Genomic DNA, 20,850 nt, shown 5'->3' on the forward strand with positions numbered 1-20,850 from the left:
GGGAATAAGGCCTTAGGGCCTGTTCACATCACCGTTCGCTTTCTGTTCCAGGGTTCTGTTGGAGGTTTCCGTCGGGTGAACCCCACCAACGGAAAGTGAAACTGAAACCACAGCTTCAGTTTCAGTCACCATTGATATCAATGGTGACGGAAACATCGCTAACGGTTTCCGTTCATCACCATTCCGGTAGGTTTGCGGTTTTCTGATGGAATCAATAGCGACTCCGCTATTGATTGCGTCGTTAAAACGGAAACCTGCCGGAATGGTGACGAACGGAAACCATTAGCGATGTTTCCGTCACCATTGATATCAATGGTGACTGAAACGGAAGCTGTGGTTTCACTTTCCGTTGCGGGGTTCACCTGACGGAAACCTCCGACGGAACCCCGGAACGGAAAGCGAGCAGTGATGTGAACAGGCCCTTAGTTACGTCAAATGCATCAAACACAGCCCATGTATAAAATGTTCAGTGTATTGCAGGCTGTGAGTGAAACCTTTATCGTTCTTCTCCACGTACAGCCATCGATATATCCGATCTTTCGATGGGTATTCCGGCTTACGCACCTCCACCAAAGTAAACTTCTAACAGATCAGTGACCTGTCAGATATTTTTGTCATACGCTTACATGTACTGTCCAAAATATTTTATGAAATCCAACTTTTTTTAATTTCAGGCTTTGTGCGGCGATGTTTGGTTACTAATTAAAATTGCTCGTTCCATACATGTTATCGAATAGGTTTCCTGTGTTCTCTACATCGGATATAGCTATGTCTAGAACTTCATGACTAAAATACAACTTCCATAAAAACCAGTAAAGGGATATTGTCAAACCTCTATACAAGACTATAATGTCAAACTTTCTTTCCCAGCTGAAGGTTATGCTGCCTTCCAGGAGGATAGTTCTGGTGATGAAGCAGAGAGCCCGTCCAAAATGAAGAGGTCCAAGGGAATCCATGTATTCAAGAAGCCAAGTTTTTCTAAGAAGAAGGAGAAAGACTTCAAAATAAAAGAGAAACCTAAAGAAGAGAAGCACAAAGAAGACAAGCACAAGGACAAGAAGTCCAAGGATCTAACTGCTGCAGATGTAGTCAAGCAATGGAAAGAGAAAAAGAAAAAAAAGAAACCCACCCCAGAGCCAGAACTCCCCCCTGTAGATGTACCCAGACCGAGGCCAGTATTTGGGATCCCGCTGGCTAAAGCTGCAGAAAGAACCATGATGTGTGATGGGATCCGGCTGCCGGCAGTACTCCGGGAATGCATTGATTTCATTGAGCAACATGGCATGAAATGTGAAGGCATCTACAGAGTGTCAGGTAAAACTGGTTAAACTACTTTGCGTTTTTTTTTGTGTGTTTTTTTTTGTTTTTTTTACTTAAGCCGTTTACAGGGATATACATTTCACGGATTTGCCCAAGTAAGCTGGGATTAATTCACATGAGAAAACAAGTTGGTCTCACACATTGCATTGGTCATAGAAGATCTACCAAAAGAAAAGTAAACTAAATGTCTTGTAGTGCACATTAAAAATGTGGTGTTTTGTTTATTTTAATGTATTCTATGCTGATTACATTAACGTGAAGAAACCGTCCCAAAGCCTAAAGTGGCACAACTAAAAGGTTATAATGATATCACATACGGTTCTGATTTCTGTCCGGTGCAGAGTTGTCATATAGATCAATCGAATAACCAAAAACAATGATGCCCTCATATATTCACACACAACTGTGACTGTTCAAGCCAGGTAGCATGTAGATATTACTTAATAGAAACCAGAAGGGAACTGGATCACCCAAAACTAGATGTCCTATCAGAGTGATTGTATTGGAAAGGGGGACCCTTTTTAACCAGTTCAGGACCAGGCTGTTTTGAGTCTTTCTGACTAGACACTGTTTAGCCATTTTTAGCACGTGTTCAGTTAGCCGCTATAACTCTTTATTTGTTGGGCTAGTGACGTGATTTTTGCGTCATTTTCTTCATAAACAATCCAGATTTTATTTTATTTTTTATTTTTTTTTATTTTTTGAATCCTTTTTATACACTTTTTTTTTTTTTTTTAATCATTTTTAGGCTTATAGTTTGAAAATTATAGTAAAAAAATTTTTTTACATTTCAGCTAAATTTTTCTGGCAATGCAGTTTTACCCTAAAATAGATCTTTTGTTTGATAGTCATCGTATACCATGAATTTCGATATATATATATATATATATATATATAATATATTACAGGTCTGTTTTTGGGTTAGTGGTTTATAGTGACTATTGTAACTGTTAGGGCTGTGGTGGGTCTAGGTAGACCCGATCAGCAGTGTTCCACTAACGGCATCCCGGCAATCGTGACCAGTCACATGACGACCGGGACTTATAGGGGCAGCAGCGTGCCTCTATTCTATACACAGTGCTCATTGTACCCGGTGTACAGTAGATCAGAGAAGACCAAAGCAGTGATCTACTATGGCACAGGTTTTAAGGACCTCACCCGCCCGCTGTATAATTACTGTCGATCAGGAACCAGTTAAAACTGTATCGTAAAGTAAAATCGCACTTTCTTTCACTGCCATGGATGTATGTAATACGCTATGACTTTAAACTATTGCCATGACTAGAATAGAAGGGATGGATCTTGCTTTTGTATTGAAGCCAGAAGTCTTAGCATTCACGTGATACCAGTATCAAAGCTAAGTGCAATATATAAAAGTTGTACTTCCTGGCAAAAGCCACTAAGCCAGCATGTACTAAATCCTGTTAGTTTTGCCTATGTATTGTTCCTGGCAATGAGGTGGGGTTTGATCATTGTGGCTAGCTTTGATGGCAAGAGTGCGCTGTTGTTGGCACTATATAGTAGGCACACTGTTGCCAGCACTTTATGGGGTAAGCACACTGGGGCTAAAACATAATGTGTGCCAAACCAATGTCGCTGGTGCACTTCATTGGGGGGTGCATTGTGACCTACCTGGTTTGTGAGGGAGGCATATTGCCCTGCTAATAGCCGCAAAATTCTAAGTGTATGTCTGCTGATTTCTATGGATCTGATCTAAACCAAAATCGAACAAAAGGAGCATATAGACTAGAATGTGTGTGTGTGTGTGTGTGTGTGTGTGTGTGTGTGTGTGTGCGTGTGTGTGTATATATTATTATAAAATAGTTTGTTTATTTAAGCAACAGAGATAAAAAACAAATATATAATGTATTACAAAAATAAAAAAATGATATCAAACACCAAATATACAACGCCACATTGGTTTCCATGGTGTGAGATATGATATTATTTTGCTACATTAGGTAAAAGCAACATGGCAAAGAATATACGTTGCAGATATAAGTCTAGAAGTAAAGGTCAGTACATATTACAATAGAGGTGTATTGAATCATCACCTTGAAAAGCCTCTGACCTCAAATATGCATGCATATAGTACTGAAACCTTGCCAGGAAAAGAAAAGATTAGACTCTTACATGAAAAAGTGCAGTAACTAGCGTGTATGCCGCCTCGACGCGCGTTTCTAGCTAGTGGTCCTCACGCCTCCTGAGAACTAACTAGAAACGCGCGTCGAGGCGGCATACACGCTAGTTACTGCACTTTTTCATGTAAGAGTCTAATCTTTTCTTTTCCTGGCAAGGTTTCCGTACTATATGCATGCATATTTGAGGTCAGAGGCTTTTCAAGGTGATGATTCAATACACCTCTATTGTAATATGTACTGACCTTTACTTATAGACGTATATCTGCAACGTATATTCTTTGCCATGCTGCTTTTACCTAATGTAGCAAAATAATATCATATTTCACACCATGGAAACCAATGTGGCGTTGTATATTTGGTGTTTGATATCATTTTTTTATTTTTGTAATATATTATATATTTGTGTCTTTATCTCTGTTGTTGCTTAAATTAATAAAAACATCTTTTTGATTCTGTAGACTTCATATCTCTTGTAAAGTCTTGTTTTGAGTTTTTTTCATTACTGAATTGTAATCCTTTTTTTTTTTTTTTTTTCTTTTTTTTTTTCTTCAATATTATTTTGTCAGGAATCAAGTCAAAGGTGGATGAGTTAAAAGCCGCATATGACCGTGAGGAGTCTCCAAACCTCGATGACTATGAGCCTTACACAGTTGCCAGCCTACTGAAGCAATACTTGCGTGAGCTACCTGAGAATGTCCTCACCAAAGAATTAATGCCTAAATTTGAAGAGGCGTGTGGGAAGTGCACGGAGGCCGAGAGGCTGCAGGAGTGTCAACGCCTTCTGAAGGAGCTGCCGGGCTGCAACCTTTACTTGATTTCATGGCTGATTGTGCACATGGACCATGTGATAGAGAAAGAACTTGAGACTAAAATGAACATACAGAATATTTCAATTGTGCTAAGCCCAACCGTTCAGGTATATATGACCGATGTTACATTACATTCTGCTTGGACCGTGGGATTATCCATTTTCGTGAACTGTAACAGCCGAAATGCAGTTTATGACCATTACATAGCTCAGTAGTTCCGATGACATTCCCTGTGGTCTAAATACGGGTAAGGGCCTGTTCAGGCCCTTAGAACGTGACTTGTGTATGAAGGTGATGACCATCCTTGATTCACTACTCGAGCTAGAGTGCTGTTGTTGACTAGTTGCCCTCTATCTCAGTGACTTCCAGTTGCAGTATCAGAGTAGATAATCCATTTTATAATTTGCTTTCTCAGGCTCCATTATTGGTTCAATCACAGTACCATAGCCCCCCCCCCCCCCCCCATTACTAATGGCTACCCATACAGCTTTCATGTTACTTCTAAACTGTCTATTTGTGTCTCGTATTTGAGATGTCATTTTATATAAATACATAAAAGTGCAGTACATATCCAGCATGCTTTGTTTCTATTTAAAGCAACTGTCCAGTTGAAAGCTTAAAATGATATGTAGGTCAGTACCTATAAGTGATGCTTACCTGATATTTATTTTTCCTCTGTGTTTGCTGCTTAGCTCTTTTTTAGCTTCTTTCCATTAGGAGAGAGCTGTTATCTGTGACTACTTAGCTACAGTGCCTACAGGGAGTCTGAGGTAGACTTAAACACACCCCCTTGTCTCATCATTGGTTCAGGCTGCTGCTCTCTGTCCCCCTGCAGCTCCTCCTCTTCAGATTGGCTGCTGTTTCTAAACACAAGTCCATCACAGGCTGTCCAGGAAGTAAGTGCCTAGGGAGCTGATTTCTATTACAGCAAGGGCAGAATGATTAAAAAGTACAGATTACTAAGCATCAGTGAGAAAAAGATGAACATCGGGCAATTGTCACACACATACTGAGGTAAAGGAGACTTAGTAAGCGCCTGGGGAGAAGCTTTAACCCCTTAATGACCAGCCTATTTTAGACCTTCATGACCAAGCCATTTTTTACGTTTTTCCAGTGTCTCATTCAAAGAACTATAACTTTTTTTTTATTTTTGCATCGACACAGCTGTATAAGGTCTTGTTTTTTGCGGGACAAGTTGTAATTTTTAATAGCACCATTTTGGGTTACATAGAATTTATTGATTAACTTTTATGAACTTTCCTTGGGGGGGGGGAATAGAAAAAAACCTGCAATTTCGCCACACTTACTTGCGTCCTAAATTTACGCCGTTTACTGTGTGGTATAAATAACACAATAACTTTATATAAATTTGGTATCGCTGCAATCGCAAAAACCTGCTGAATAGATTTTGTATGTTTTACTACTTTTACACAGTGAAAAGCCTTTTTTTTTTTCTAAATTATTTGTTTTTGTGTCTTCATATTTGAAGAGCCATAACTTTATTTTTTCGCCGATGCAGTTGAGGGCTTTTTTTTTTTTTTGAGGGACGACTTGTAGTTTTTATCTGTACCATTTTGGAGTAAATGCGACTTTATGATCACTTAGCAAATTTATTTTTTTTAAGGCAGGATTCAATGAAAACTGCATTTTTTGCATTCTTTTTTTATTTTATTTTTTACGACGTTCACCGTACGGGTTAAATGATGTAATAACTTTTATAGTTGGGGTGGTTATGGATGCAGCGATACCCAATATGTGTAACTTTTTAACTTTTCTTTTGCTTTTTAATAATAAAGCAGTTTGTAAGGGGAAAAAGTGGGTATTTTATTTTTTTCACTTTTTATTAAACTGTTTTTATTTTTATTTTTCTAGCCCCTCTAGGGGACTTCACTATGCGATCCTACGATCGCATTTATAATACACTGCAGTACTTCTCTATTGCAGTGTATTATGCCCGTCCTTGTAAAACAGACAGGCATCTGCTAGGACATGCCTCTGGCATGACCTAGCAGGCATACGCTACAGGCAGACCTGGGGGCCTTTATTAGGCCCCCGGCTGCCATCGGAGACAGACACTCTGCGATCTTATCGCCGGGTGTCAGTGGGATGAGAGGGAGCTCCCTCCCTCTCTCCAAAACCACTCAGATGCGGCACTCGCTATTTAGCGCCGCATCTGAAGGGTTAAACGGGTAAGATCGATACTGATATCGATCTCATCCGTTCCAGCAGGGATGCCCCAAGCCCTCAGCTACCTCTGGCAGCTGAGAGCAGGGAGATTTAACAGCTCCCTGCTCTGTTTACTTATTCAAATGCAGCAACGTAAAAAGTCTATTGTATCGGAATAAAGCCCGTTAGTGGCCACCGTAAAAACACTATGGGGCAGTCACTAACTGGTTAAGGGTTTCCCTCGCACAGAAAGAGGAGTGCTGTATGTGCTTGTGCTTGATGTCAGTCACCCCAGCTACAGACAATGCTTTACATCCGGGATGAACGTAAACCATTGCACCTAGACACCTGCTACAGATGCCTTTTTGTATTGCCTGGCTGCTAAAATAAAAAAGTCAAAGTGGCTCTTGGAATAGTCTAACTGGCTCCTACAGTTTTCAGTAATTTTTCCATACCTAATTTACATAGTGTGTCCAGATTCTATTATCTCTACTTCGGGTTAACTTTACAAGTGCCAGCCTGTTTCTGTCTGTCCCATAGACGTTGAAAGGAGCGGCAGGGCACGTGCGTGACCACCACGCCATTTTATACTCCTCACTGCTGCTGTGCAGTGAGAAACTGGGCGCTCAGGGCTCCTGTTTTAGTGATCGGTGGGGGCCCCAGCAATCAGACATTTACCATCTATCCTATGGATAAGTGATTAATATCCTTTGAGGAATAACTCATTTCTGAGTCATTATTAATATTTTCTTGGGATTTTGAGATTACTTAAGCCACCAAAAATGTATAAAAATGGAGCAGATGTATTGCTGCACGTGTTGGGGGGGGTGTCTAAGCTGTCCCCACATTAGAGCTTGCCTTGTCCTAATCTGTCTGTCTCCTGTATTTCAGATCAGCAACAGAGTCCTGTATGTGTTCTTCACACATGTGCAAGAGTTGTTTGGTGGAATGGTTATCAAGAAAGTGATAAAACCTCTTCGCTGGTCTAATATGGCCACCATGCCTGCCCTGCCCGAAACGCAAGAAACTATTAAAGAGGAAATTAGGCGGCAGGTTTGTTGTATTTATTTATACCTGTTCGCTTATCCACTATAGGAAAGATATGATTGTTATTTTCTGTCATAAACTATAAGTGATCGCCAGAGCGGTTTCTTATGACATGAGTTCTCAAACAAATCGATGATGAGGTAAGTAAAAATGAGGGTAGTCGGGCAGCTGTGGATGAAGAATATTTAGACTTTGCTGAAGCTTTTCTCAGACTCCTGCATAGACACCTAGTATGTAAGGTCTGTTTGTTTGGAAGGTTTAGTTTATAATTGGATTATAAACTGGCTCAAGGACCATCTCCAGAAAGCTCTGATCAATGATCACATTGAATGGTCCCTGGATATACACCCATCAGCCATACCATTAAAATCACTGACCTGTGAAGTGAATAACCATTGATTTTTCTCGTTACCATGGCCGCGGTCAAGGGGTGGGATATATTAGGTAGCAAGTGAACAGTCAGTTCTTAAAGTTGGTGTGTTGGAAGCATGAAAAATGAACGAGCGTAAGGATCCGAGCGGCTTTGACAAGGGCCAAATTGTGATGGCTTGACGATTAGGTCAGAGCATGTCCAAAGCGGCAGGTCTTGTGGGGTATTCTTGGTACGCAGTGGTTCGTACTTACCAAAAGTGGTTCAAGGAAGGACCTTAGCAGAAATTTGACTCTACGGATTCATTACAGTGGGTTGCATAAGGCCCTGTTCACACTGAGTTTTTTTTTTTATGCTGATTTTGATGCGGAAACCGCGTCGTAATCTGCAGCAAAAAGCGTCCGAAACCGGCTCCCATTGATTTCAATGGGAGGTAGAGGTGTTTTTTCCGCTTCAGTGTTTAGCCGCTCGCGGTAAAAAAAAAAGTGGCATTCTCTTTCTTGCCATGGTTCCGCCTCTGACCTCCCATTGAAATCAATGGGAGGCGGAGAAAGCGTTTTTCGGTGTGGTTTTTGCCCGCTGTACTCAATGGCTGTGGGCAAAGAACGCTGCAAAAATCGCAGCAAGAATTTGCAGGCAGGTCAAAATCTTTAAAAAAAACTCTGTGTGAACAGGGCCTAAGATCTAAAACCATAACACAAATATATTATATGTTTGATTATTTCTGCAGAGGTAGGCAAAGTAGCGGTACTTGTATAAAGTTGGAGCTTCTCTTTAAGATGACAAATCAAATTTTCAGAAATATGTCACAGTAATAAACTTCTGCATGCACTATACATCGATAGGGATGTTTAGATCGCTAACTCAGAAGGACCTGTGTCTACTTGTACGTTAAAGAATAAATGATTGCAAGCAGTGCCAATCAGCCTCTACTAAAGCCAGTCATGTACTAAACGTGGTTGAACAAGCTGCCCTGCTGAAAATGTGATAAGCCAGGCTGGAAAATTTAGTCCGAAACTACATGGGTGTGGCATGACTGGCTGAATTTGGCCGATCATTTGGGAGGAGTAAGGTGTTTTTGTTTTGTTTTTCAAACTGACTTTCTAAAGGGACTGGTTTAGTCCCTTCTGTTGCTAATGGGATCTTTCGTGTGAACGATCCCACAGACTATTCGTTGGTCATTTTCTTGTGTATGGCCGGCTTTAGAACCTCCGTTATGAGGAAAGGGTTAAGAAGAGGTGATTAAAGGGAGGATATGATCTATTTAAATGAATTAATGGCTGATCAGAGGACTCTTGGAAAGGGGTTGTTGAAACAGGACAAGTCCATTATGCAGATGACATAGGATACATCGTATTGAACATGCAGGCCGAACGTTACCACTATTTGGCTTTACGATAATCTTTTTCTCTTCACTGGGACATTTTTTCACGAACAAATAATTTTAGATTGTTCCTTTTTTCACAATGTCTCAAGTCACACATTGAGGGTTGAGCAATGATTCACAGATCGGTTTGACAAATGTTGACTATTAAAATGAAACCGAACATTTTATTTTTTATTTTTTTCTGTTTTGTAGGAATTTCTCTTAAACTGTTTGCACCGGGATCTGCAGGCAGGCATAAAAGATCTGTCCAAGGAAGAAAGACTGTGGGAGGTGCAGAGAATTCTAACTGCGCTTAAAAGGAAGTTGCGAGAAGCCAAAAGGCAGGTGTGTGATATTCTGGGTCTCGGCCTGTCTGCTCTATTAAACACTTCATCAACAGGCATGAATAATGGCATAGAGAGGACAAGGCTTACCCTTGTACGGTTGTTGGCAAAGACCCAGTGTGCTGAATAAGTGTCATGTCACTTGTTGGACTGTCCCCTGTCCAGCACAGCTGCACCCAGTTCACACGCTGCCCACCTCTTCACTGTACTTTCTCTTATCTAGTCTCTGATTTCTCTTCTGTCGCTGATTAATGGCTTTATAGCGGTCATAGAAGACGTTCCATTCACTTCATGTATTTACTTTCCACAGTTGTGTATTTTATTGTTGAACGCTTTTGTGATTAATAACAAGAATGATGGATGATGCAATTAAAGGAGCAAATTTTATAGGTGAGGACAAATTTAGCGATGGCCGAAAACTGCGGCGTGGATTACAAATTATTAATGGACGCACAGTGTTTTGCGGGTAAAATTGCAGTGGTGCCTGCAAAATCGTGTCCATTAACTAATAGCAATCTGCCGATACGTGTCCTCACCCTAGACTGATTGCACGTAGGGTCCAAAGACGGTCCGATTCCACAGACGAGCTACTGTAGCAGCACCCAGGGCATCGCAGCTTGCTGCACTTGGCGCTGCGTAGCCACAGACCGTTCTGAGTGTCAATGCTGCATATACAGTAGTATTGTGTATCTGCTTGTCTATGCACCCACACAGAGAAAGATTTATATATATATATATATATATATATATATATATATAATGTATGTATGACTGGACAGATGACTATGCAGTATTTTTACAGCAATATTACCACGGAGCGTTAGTGCTAGATTCCAAAAGTTGATAACCTCCATAACTCGCCACGCCAACAGCTGCCTTTTCCTTTCTTATTGACAAGTGAGCTGGCATAATATTAGTCTTACAGAACAAGAACAATTGGCAAAGTAATTTTATCCCAAGTTCTCTTCATAGGACTGTGAAACTAAGATTGCCCAAGAGATTGCCAGCCTTTCAAAGGAAGATGTTTCCAAAGAAGAAATGACAGAAAATGAAGAGGAGGTCCTGAATATTCTGCTTGCACAGGTAGGTGCACTATAAGCTTGTCTATGCACCGTGTTCCAAATTATTATGCACATTGGATTTAAGTGTCATAAACATTTAATTATTAGTTTTTCAATTAAACCCATGGATGGTATTGTGTCTTAGGGCTCTTTGGATCATTGTAATCAATCTCATACACCTGTGATAATTAGTTTGCCAGGTGTGGCCAATCAAAGGAAAACTACTTAGGAAGGACGTTCCACATTATTGAGCAGGCCACAGGTTTCAAGCAATATGGGAAAGAAAAAGGATCTCTCTGCTGCCGAAAAGCATGAAGCATGAAAACATTGGATATTTCAAGAAAACATAGGGGTGATCATCGTACCGTGAAAAGATTTGTGGCTGATTCAGAGCACAGACGGGTTCGTTCAGATAAAGGCATAATGAGGAAGGTTTCTGCCAGACAAATTAATAGGATTAGGAGAGCAGCTGCTAAAATGCCATTGCAAAGCAGCAAACAGGTATTTGAAGCCGCTGGTGCCTCTGGAGTCCCGCGAACCTCAAGGTGTAGGATCCTCCAGAGGTTTGCAAGTGTGCATAAAGCTATTATTCGGCCACCCCTAAACAATGTTCACAAGCAGAAGGCTCAGAAATACATGAAGACTAATTTTCAAACCGTGTTGTTTACTGATGAGTGCCGTGCAACCCTGGATGGTCCAGATGGATGGAGTAGTGGATGATTGGTGAATGGCCACCATGTCCCAACAAGGCTGCGACGTCAGCAAGGAGGTGGCGGAGTCATGTTTTGGGCTGGAATCATGGGGAGAGAGCTGGTAGGCCCCTTTACGGTCCCTGACGGTGTGAAAATGACCTCTGCAAAGTACGTATAGTTTGACTGACCACTTTCTTCCGTGGTACAAAGAAGAACCGTGCCTTCCGTAGCAAAATTATCTTCATGCATGACCATGCACCATCTCATGTTGCAAAGAATACCTCTGTGTCATTGGCTGCTATGGGCATAAAAGGAGAGAAACTCAGTGTGAGTTCCCCTGACCTCAACCCTATTGAGAACCTTTGGAGCATCCTCAAGCAAAATATCTATGAGGATGGGAGACAGTTCACAGCAAAACAGTAGCTCTGGGAGGCTATTCTGACAAATATGACCTCCTGATGCTGCAAATTCAACAAATTACCATTTTAGTTCTCTTTACAACCTTTAAAATGTTTGATCTCTGTTGTGCATAATAATTTGAAAGAGTGCATTTTGAGTTTTTTTACTTCTAAAAAAAAAATCTGTTATTAGGAGATTTGTTCAATAAAATTTGCATTATACTCCAACGGTTGATGGCTTGAAGATTAAACTGACTGTCATATGCATCGACTATTTAGGAAAATCAGCGAAAAATAACATTTGCATAATAATTTGGAACGCGGTGTAGTGAATAACATGGACAACATTCTGATATATAATAGCCCACTGAAGTCTGTTCTCTAAACATTTCCATGTGCTTTAAAGCTTATGAGAGTTTTCGGAGTTAGGCCTCATGCACACGACCGTAGCCCGACCGTAGCCGTGTGCACGCCCGTGATTTTCGTGTCGGCCGGCTGCGGACTGTCAGCGGACTGTCAGCCGCAAGCCGCCCGCACATGCACATGGCCGGGCCATTGTTTTCAATGAGCCCGGACCGCAACTCCGGACCATAATAGGACATGTCCGTACTTTCTGCGGTCCGGGTTCCCGGGCCGTGCACGGACCGCAAAAACTACGGTCGTGTGCACGGCCCCATAGAAAAGAATGGGTCCGCAATTCTCCCGTGGATTTGCGGGGGAATTGCGGACGCAAAAACACGGTCGTGTGCATGAGGCCTTAGAGCTTAGACTTTTATAGCTTACCTTACTGTAGAGATTAAAAGTATTTACTCATTACATGGAAGTAAAGGACTCATTACTATCTTTAACTCTGGAATACGGTTATCCAGCACTTAACCCCTTCCCCCTTCATGCATTCTGGGCCCTAATGACCAAGCAATTTTTTTTTTTAGTTTTTCCATAGTCCCATTTAAACAGCTATAACTTTTTTTTATTTTCACTTTGACATGGCTGTATAAGGACTTGTTTTTTGCAGGATTAGAGTTGTGTTTTTCAATGGCCTAATTTTGGGGTATATCGAATTTTTTTTTATTCACTTTTTTTGGGGGGAGGATATAAAAAAACAGCAATTTAGCCATTGTTCTATGCATTTTACATTTAAGCCGTTTACTGTGCGGCGTAAATAACATGCTACCTTTATTCGATGGGTCTGTACGATTACGGCGATGACAAATATGTCGTGTTTTTTTATGTTTTACTACTTTTGCAGAATAAAAACACTTTTGAACTAAAATCATTTTATTTTGCATCGCTGCTTTCCAAGAGCCATAACTTTTTTTATTAGGTTAATATCGCCATTTGAAGGCTTGTTATTTGCGAGACTTCATTGCTACCATTTTTGGGTACATGGGACTTATTGATTAACCTTTTATTGTTTTGGGGGGGGATGGAAAAAACTAGCAATTTTGCCGTTATTTTTTGCATCTTTTTTTTTTTTACGGCGTTCACCTTGCGGTTTAAATAATATGCTAAACTTATTTTTTGGGCCATTACGATTGCGGGGATACCAAATATGTAGCGCTTTTATTTTTACACTTTTACTAAATAACATTTTTTGTGGCAAAAAAAATGTTTTATTTTTTTTAATGTGTATCCTTTTTTTTTTTTTTATATAAATTTTTATTTCACATGAATTATTTTTTCAGTTTCACTAGGAGACTTCACTATGTGATCTTTAGATCGCAGATATAATGCTTTGGTATCCTTCGTATACCAGAGCATTATTGCCTGTCCGTGTAAAACTGACAGGCATCCATTAGAACGTGCCTCTGGCACGTCCTAATCGGTATATAGCCAGGGCAGACCTGGGGGCCTTTGTTAGGCCCCCAGCTGCCATGGCACCCCATCGGATGCCCGCAACTGTATATGCGGGCTGCCGATGGGTGACAGAGCTCACTGCCTCCCTCTGTAAACCACTCAAATGCAGTGGTCACTAATGACCACGGCTTTTAAGGGGTTAAACGGCCGCGATCGATGCACAGGGTATCGGCAGTTGGAACGTATGCTGCCGTATGGCAGTTGTGAAGGGGTTGTATAAGGCTGGATTCACACGGGACAGAAATGCTGCAGATTTTTTTAGTGCAGGAATTGTTCAGCGGGTTAGACTCCGAGCCATGTTAATGAGGTTTGAACGATTCTCCTCCACATGCTTCTGAACATTTTTTGGATGTATATGTAGAAGGGACGTACAATGTAGAAGGGATAAAAACTGCAGAAAAACCCGCACATAACATGTGCAGATTTTGCGGCAGAAACACTGCAGAAAATTTGGAACATTTTTGTCCCATGTGAATCCAGTTTAGGGCCATGCACGTGCTGCAGAGTTTGTTGCAGATTTTGTTCTTTCTGCTCAGGTGAATGGAAACTCATTTTCAGTTGCAGACATTTTTGCAACAAAATCTGCAGCGTGTGCGGGTGGCCTTAGGGTAGGATAAAAAAAACCAGTCTGCCCCCACCCACCAGTGGTTATGTTTGTATAAATAGTGTTTGGAGCCTATGCCGTCAATAACTTTTTCATATCATGTTAGGAAAATGAGATCCTCACCGAGCAAGAAGAACTGGTAGCAATGGAGCAATTTTTGCGACGACAAATTGCTACGGAGAAAGAAGAAATAGATCGTCTGCGAGCAGAAATCTCCGAGCTACAGAGGTGGGAACGTACTTATTGTTTCGTGTTTTCTGCTATTGACTCCTGGTATAAATCAGGGGATTCCGGATTTATTGCGTTTTCTGATCCCACCAAGTTGTCAAGGTTACATAACCGATTCACTAGAGTCCGAGAGCTGGAACATGATCCCTACAAACATCCCTTTTCAAGCAATGCTCGTTGAACTCTGGCATTCTGGAAGTAAACAAGTCATGGACAGAAAACCCCTATAGTCTAAAACATGGATTGTCTTTAATATCCGCTGTACCTGTGCTATAGATTATTTCCTATTCATGTAGTAGGTATTTTATGCCACCATAGCCAGACTAGCAATAGGATCACTATATTGTTCAGTAGCGACGCTGGACACAAGTTACTATTTGGGGAAGTATGTCAAATGAAGCGTTTATTGAATTTTAAACCAAGTTAGCTAATACTTATATGCTTAGCTTTTGTCTTCTGCTAGAGGTAAATGTACAGTGCTGTGAAAAAGTATTTGCCCCTCACCCGATTTCTTCTATTTTTACTAAGTTGTCACATCTAAGTTTTTTAGATCATCCAACTCATTTTAATATAAGATAAAGACAACACAAGTAAACACAAAATGCCATTTTTAACTGGTTGCTGACAGGATGAGAATGCTCGTCCTGAGCGGCGGGTACTTGGCGCATTAGGACAAGCATTCTCATCCTGTGTGACAGCGATCGAGAGCGGGGCAACGGCTGTAATACACAGTCACGGCCCCGCTCTGACAGTGGAGAGTAGAGAAACATCTTCTCTCCGCTGTTAACCCTTTGAATGCTGCGATGAAAGCTGATTGCGGCGTTCAAGGAGAGGGGACTGCACTTTGATCGCGTCACAGAAAATAATACTGACGTGATCAAAGCGCATAACTGGTATGGCCAGACAGCCCAGGGTCTATTGAAGGACCCCAGGGCTGTCTGTACACAGGCAGTTGTTAGGGCATACCTCAGTATGCCCTAACAGGAAATATGTTCAATCAGTACACAGGCTAATGTACTAGCATATAGATCTATGCCAGTACATTACAGTTAAAAAATTAAAATCTAAATGAAAAATCCCTTTTATGGGATTTAAAAAAAAAAGTTAAATCAATGTAAAAAGAATAATAAAAAATATACAGAAACACAATTTTTTTTCTTTTAAATAAACTTTTTAAAATAAAAGTCCCAAAACATGATATAATATAGACATATTTGGTATCGCCCCGACCATAATTACCTGTACAATAAATGTATAACGTTATTTATGATCGGTGTATGGTGTAAATACATAATTAAAACTGAAGCGGAACTGCTTTTTTTTTTTTTTTTTTCTGCATTTTCGTCGAAATAAAAATTTATATAAATTAAACTATTATGTAGGTACCATTTTTTGGTACAAATACATTAAGTACAACTCGTCCCGCAAAAAACAAAGTCCATACAACTACGTCGTACAAAAAGAATATGAACGTTATGAGCATCGGGATGCAAAGACGGAAATATAAGAAAATTGTTCTGTCCTCAAGGCCAAAATTGTCCGTGTCCTTAAGGGGGTTTAATGATTGGTACATTTATTAAGGATAAAGATTTATTCAGAACCTGTGTCACCCATGTGAAAAAATAATTGCCCCACCTAAACCTAATAACTACCTGTGCCACCCTTGAGCCATTCAGAGGTAAACTTGCTTGTGTACTTCGGATAATTGTCCTGCTGCTTAACCCAACTGCGCATGAGCTTTAGGTCACAAACTGACGGGCGGGCATTTTCCGTTAGGATTTTTTGATGGAACCATGAGTTCTGCTCTCTTTCAAATATGACAAGTCCTTCAAAAGCAAAGCAGCCTTAGATCAGCACACTACCCCCATCATGTTTGACTGTTGGTTCTTATAGTGGAATGTGTTTTTAGCTTTATACCAGTTGTAACGAGACCCATGTCTTCCAAAAAGCTCCACCTTTTAACCATCAGTCCACAGAATATTGTCCCAAAACTCTTGGGCATCACCTAGATGTTTTTTTTGCATATGCAAGACTTTGTTCTTTTTGGTCAGCAGTGGTTTGTGCCTTAGAAACGATCCCATGGATGCCATTTTTGCCCAATATCTTTCTTATTGTGAGTCCTGCAATTCTTTTAGAATTCTCTTGTAACGTCCTGGATGAGTCGTTGACGCGCTCTTGGTGAAACTTTGGTAGGCCGGCCACTCCTGTGAAGGTTCACCACTGTTCCAAGGTTTCTCCGTTTGTAGATAATGACTCTCACTATGGTTCGCTATGGCTTTGTAACCCTCTGGCAGATTTCAATGACTTTGTTTGGCATCTGTATTTGAATCTCTTTAGAACGTGCCATCATGTGCTGCTTTTTGAGACCTGATAGCTGCTTCACATTGCCAGACAGGTTCTATTTAAGTGATATTTAGATTCAACAGGTCTGGCAGTGATCATTCCTGGGTCGGGCTAATAAAATTTAACCCAATTGTCAATTGAATTTGGTTAACTGGTTGACATAGAGCCAGGTTGGGCTGAACAGCATTTTTTTTTTCTTCAATAAATTAAATCATCTTTTAAAAACAATTTTGTGTTTTCTTTGGTTAACTTTGTCTAATATTAAAAGTAGTTTGATCTCAAACGTTCAAGTGTGACAAGTAGAAGAAATTGGGAAGGGGGCAAATACTACTTCACAGGACTATATAAAAAAAAGAACTTGTATTTTCTTCCTTTTACCATTGTTTTGTCAAATATAAAAAGTTGCTGAAAAATACTAGAAAATAGAACATCATTCAGTGTTGACCTAGAAATCTCAGTATTTTATCCAGCAGTCTTGAATATCAAATGGCCAGGAATTGTGATCAAGACATTCTAGTCTGCAACATTTCCATATTGGTGGCCCTTCGTCAGGCAAAAATTATCTTGGAGGGCCATTCTATGGTTTTGTTTTGTTTGAGACTGTAATACAGAGCCAATTATTAAAAAAAACAAAGTTTCACACCAATAAAATTGATGGCAAATAAATTGAATATCCATCATCTGGCGCTTCCACTGATCTCGAACAAAGGGGCCATTATTCTTTGCTAGTATGCTATGCTAGGTTAAAAAAAAACTGGGTGTGGGGATGGGAACCCTTATTCCTTAACACTTACTAAGGTTAAGTTCCAGTCTTTTGCACTTTTCAAATGTAAATTGTCTAATTGTAGTCGCCAGCAACATGGCCGGAGTGAGACTGAGGAGTATTCATCAGAAAGTGAGAGTGAAAGTGAGGATGAAGAAGAGCTGCAGATTATTTTGGAGGATCTTCAGCGGCAGAATGAAGAGCTGGAGGTGAGTCTCTGCTCACAGTGAAGAACAATCTGTGCCATCTGTGTCCTGACAGTCAATCAATGTTTATTCACGGAAATTATGTCCGCCCTCTGCCAAGGTGGCTTCCTTTCTGGTTGTCTCTAGATTTCCATGGCCTTCCTCTTCTTATTTGATTGTCTCTCTGCTCCTTTTTCTTCACGATTTTTTTTATTTTAGACAGCTTTGTCTGCGATTCGCGTTTGGTGTTCCCAGAATTCACATACTCACTGTCGTAGCATGACAATTTGTGATTTATTCCAAGTTTACAACTGCTTTTTTTTTTTTTTTTGTCAGATTAAGAACAACCATCTAAACCAAGCCATTCACGAGGAGAGAGAAGCGATCATTGAGCTGCGTGTGCAGCTCCGGCTGTTACAGATGCAGCGCCTTAAATCTGAGCAGCTGCAAGATGAAGAGGAGCCGGGGAAAGCGGGCAGCAGACCCCATCTGCAGAGAGACGCCTCCTCCGAAACAAAGACGAAGGAGCAAGTCAGACCCTCGCCAATTAAAGACTGGAAGGAAACGCTGATTTGAGAATAAATGAATCGGATGTAAAGCGCTCATTAACCCTTTAAGGCCATTGCTGTGGTTTTTTATTTGACACAGGCCCTGCCTTTCTGAGGAATAGTTTTTTTTTTATGTTCCAGCCTGTTCTTTGGGTTCTGGCTTTTATGGGGTTACTTATATAAAATAACAATTATTTTGTACACGGATTAATGGTGAGAAAAGAATGTAGTTTTCTGAATGACGGCAATAGTAGCAAGAGTTTCAGAAATGTGGCTATGAATTTTTTTTAACACTTATTTTTTAGGTGATTTTATGATCCAAATGTTACCAGGCACACCAATCTATATTATTTATTCATGAGTATCTTGGCATCAGAGCAGCTTTAACATATAGTTGTTTTTTTTTTTGTATTTACATAAGCCAGGGACTTTGCAGCTGTGAATGCACCTGTTTGAGACTACTACAAATAAAACTTTTATTATATTGGTGTACATGGTTCTCTATGATCTGCTCTCCGGTGTTGCTGGCTTGCTGCTGTTCTTGCTTTCTCTCACCACAAGTGAACCATGGCTATAGGTCATGCAGCAGTTCTGTAGAGAACAGTGTTTATATTGCAATATGACTTTGTCATCAGGCCTGTGTTGCATTATGTAGTCTGGAGACCTCCACCACATACCTGATTTAGCAGCATATGGGAGTAGTAAAGCTTTCCATACCTTAAAGGGGTAGTCCATTTTCAGCAAACTAATGTTATTTTTTTATGCAATAACTTATACAGTTTTCCAATATACTTTTATGTACCAATTCCTTATGGCTTTCAAGAGATCTGCTTGCTGTTATTCAGTAGGAACATTCATTATATACTTCCAGTGGATAAAATTCTGTCCACGGTCATGTGATGGACACACAGGTGCTGGGATAATTAGAAAACAGAACTCGGACACATGTACTGTAACGAGCCGTGCACCTGTGTGTCTATCACATGACCATGACCATGAACCGAATTGTATCCACTGGAAGTAAACCATGAATGTTCCTACTGAATAACAACAAGCAGAGATCTTGAAAGCTATAAGTAATTAATACATACAAGTATATTGGAAGACTGTATAACTTTTAATAATACAAAAATATAAATTTTTCTGAAACTGGACAACCCCAAGATGAGGAATGGCATGGTGTGACTGCTGCAAAGCCAGTTTTCTCTTTCTCGACAGTTAGCACGGTACCAATCCAGTCTTCAGCTTAAAGGAGTTCTGCACTTTTAAAAATGGAGCTCAGCTCTATCCTTTGGATTTCCGAACTGCTGCAGTAATATTAAAAAAACAGACTAACTCTTCTGCGCATGTTCTTCCGGTCATGAGACCTTCTCTCTTTTGTGATTATTCTGCTGATATTACATGACCGGAAGTAGCTGCTCGGAAGGCTATTGATGCTACTATGGCTACTCCAGAGCAAGCTGAATATGTTCTTTGGTCTTTGGTGCAGCAGTTTGGAGGTTAGGAGGAGAGTAAAATGCAATGAGAAGTGTATTAATGGAAGTGGTTTCACTTTTGCATTTTTTTTTTTTTTTTTTAAAGTGCAGAACACCTTTCCTACTTGTTTGACAGTCTGGTGCTAGGGATACAACAAATCTGTTCTCAAACACATCGCTAGCCACTACTGTGTCTTAGATCAGTGTTTCTCCACATTCTAAAGCCAGGTACCCCCTAGTCAAACAAACCACGTCAAAGTAAACTAAGGCTATGATCATACACTGTGCTGCCTATGAAAAGCACAGCATGACCATGGTGGGAGTACCCCCTAGAGACATGGGTTTTATCCCCTGGGATACACTTACTAGGACTTCAGCTCAAGGCTGAGTTGCCCATCAACTGGGAGCAAGGTTGGGCCAAGCTTAAACCGAGCTTAAAGCTTACTGGCCATATTTTTAAAGGGCATCTTGTGTAGATGTTATAACAATATCACAAACAATGGCTGTTACCAGTTTCAATGAAGAGCATCAGTATCTGTTATGGGGGGGGGGGGGGGGGAGTTATTTTGTGAAGTATTGAGAAGAATCTCTCACATTTGAACTAGAATATTGGCATATTGATTCACATTTATTGACTTTTAGATTTTTCACTTCACTTTACCATTCAACCCTTCACTTACCTTTTTGTGCCTTTTTATGCTTTATTTGGAAGCTAATTCTTGGTTATCTTCTCATACCATCTTTAGTTGATCGCTGTGCAGGCAGAAATACATATTAGGCTATTCATTTTTTTAAAAAAATTTTTGACTTTCTATTATCAGTTGTTCTAGTAATGTGCTGTATTCTGTGATGGCAATCAGTCTTAATGGTTCTGCAGATATGACATGCCACAGTCCCTCTTGCAATCCTATATAAATCGGAATTATGTGCTGGCAGCAGATACTTGAGATGAAGGCAGCTGATATTTGCCATAGAATTACTGTAGGGTTGGGTTTCTTCTATGACTTTGCTATATAGGCTCAAATTTCTTTGATGCCTGTGAATGGGTCTTCCCTTTTTTTTGTATTATAGGTTTAAGCCACATTTGCTAGGTTACTGATGATATATCTTCAGGTATCACATGGTCTAATGAT

The 20,850-nt window shown here is 40.3% G+C and overlaps 1 protein-coding gene across 3 annotated transcripts in view; it reads left to right on the forward strand.

The window, feature by feature from the left end:
• Positions 1-18,731, forward strand: part of RALBP1 (ralA binding protein 1) — a 42,689-nt gene extending 23,958 nt beyond the window's left edge. For all 3 annotated transcript variants that reach the window (XM_075826425.1, XM_075826426.1, XM_075826427.1), the window contains exons 3-10: positions 871-1,314; positions 4,028-4,377; positions 7,328-7,489; positions 9,433-9,564; positions 10,536-10,646; positions 14,282-14,403; positions 17,595-17,718; positions 18,031-18,731. In XM_075826425.1, coding sequence (XP_075682540.1) covers positions 871-1,314; positions 4,028-4,377; positions 7,328-7,489; positions 9,433-9,564; positions 10,536-10,646; positions 14,282-14,403; positions 17,595-17,718; positions 18,031-18,270 — 1,685 coding nt within the window. In that variant the 3' untranslated portion in view covers positions 18,271-18,731. The remainder of the gene's footprint in view (positions 1-870; positions 1,315-4,027; positions 4,378-7,327; positions 7,490-9,432; positions 9,565-10,535; positions 10,647-14,281; positions 14,404-17,594; positions 17,719-18,030) is intronic.
• Positions 18,732-20,850: the final 2,119 nt, after the last annotated feature.

The sequence above is a fragment of the Rhinoderma darwinii genome, chromosome 5 (genome assembly GCF_050947455.1).
Source record: "Rhinoderma darwinii isolate aRhiDar2 chromosome 5, aRhiDar2.hap1, whole genome shotgun sequence".
Taxonomy (NCBI): domain Eukaryota; kingdom Metazoa; phylum Chordata; class Amphibia; order Anura; family Rhinodermatidae; genus Rhinoderma; species Rhinoderma darwinii.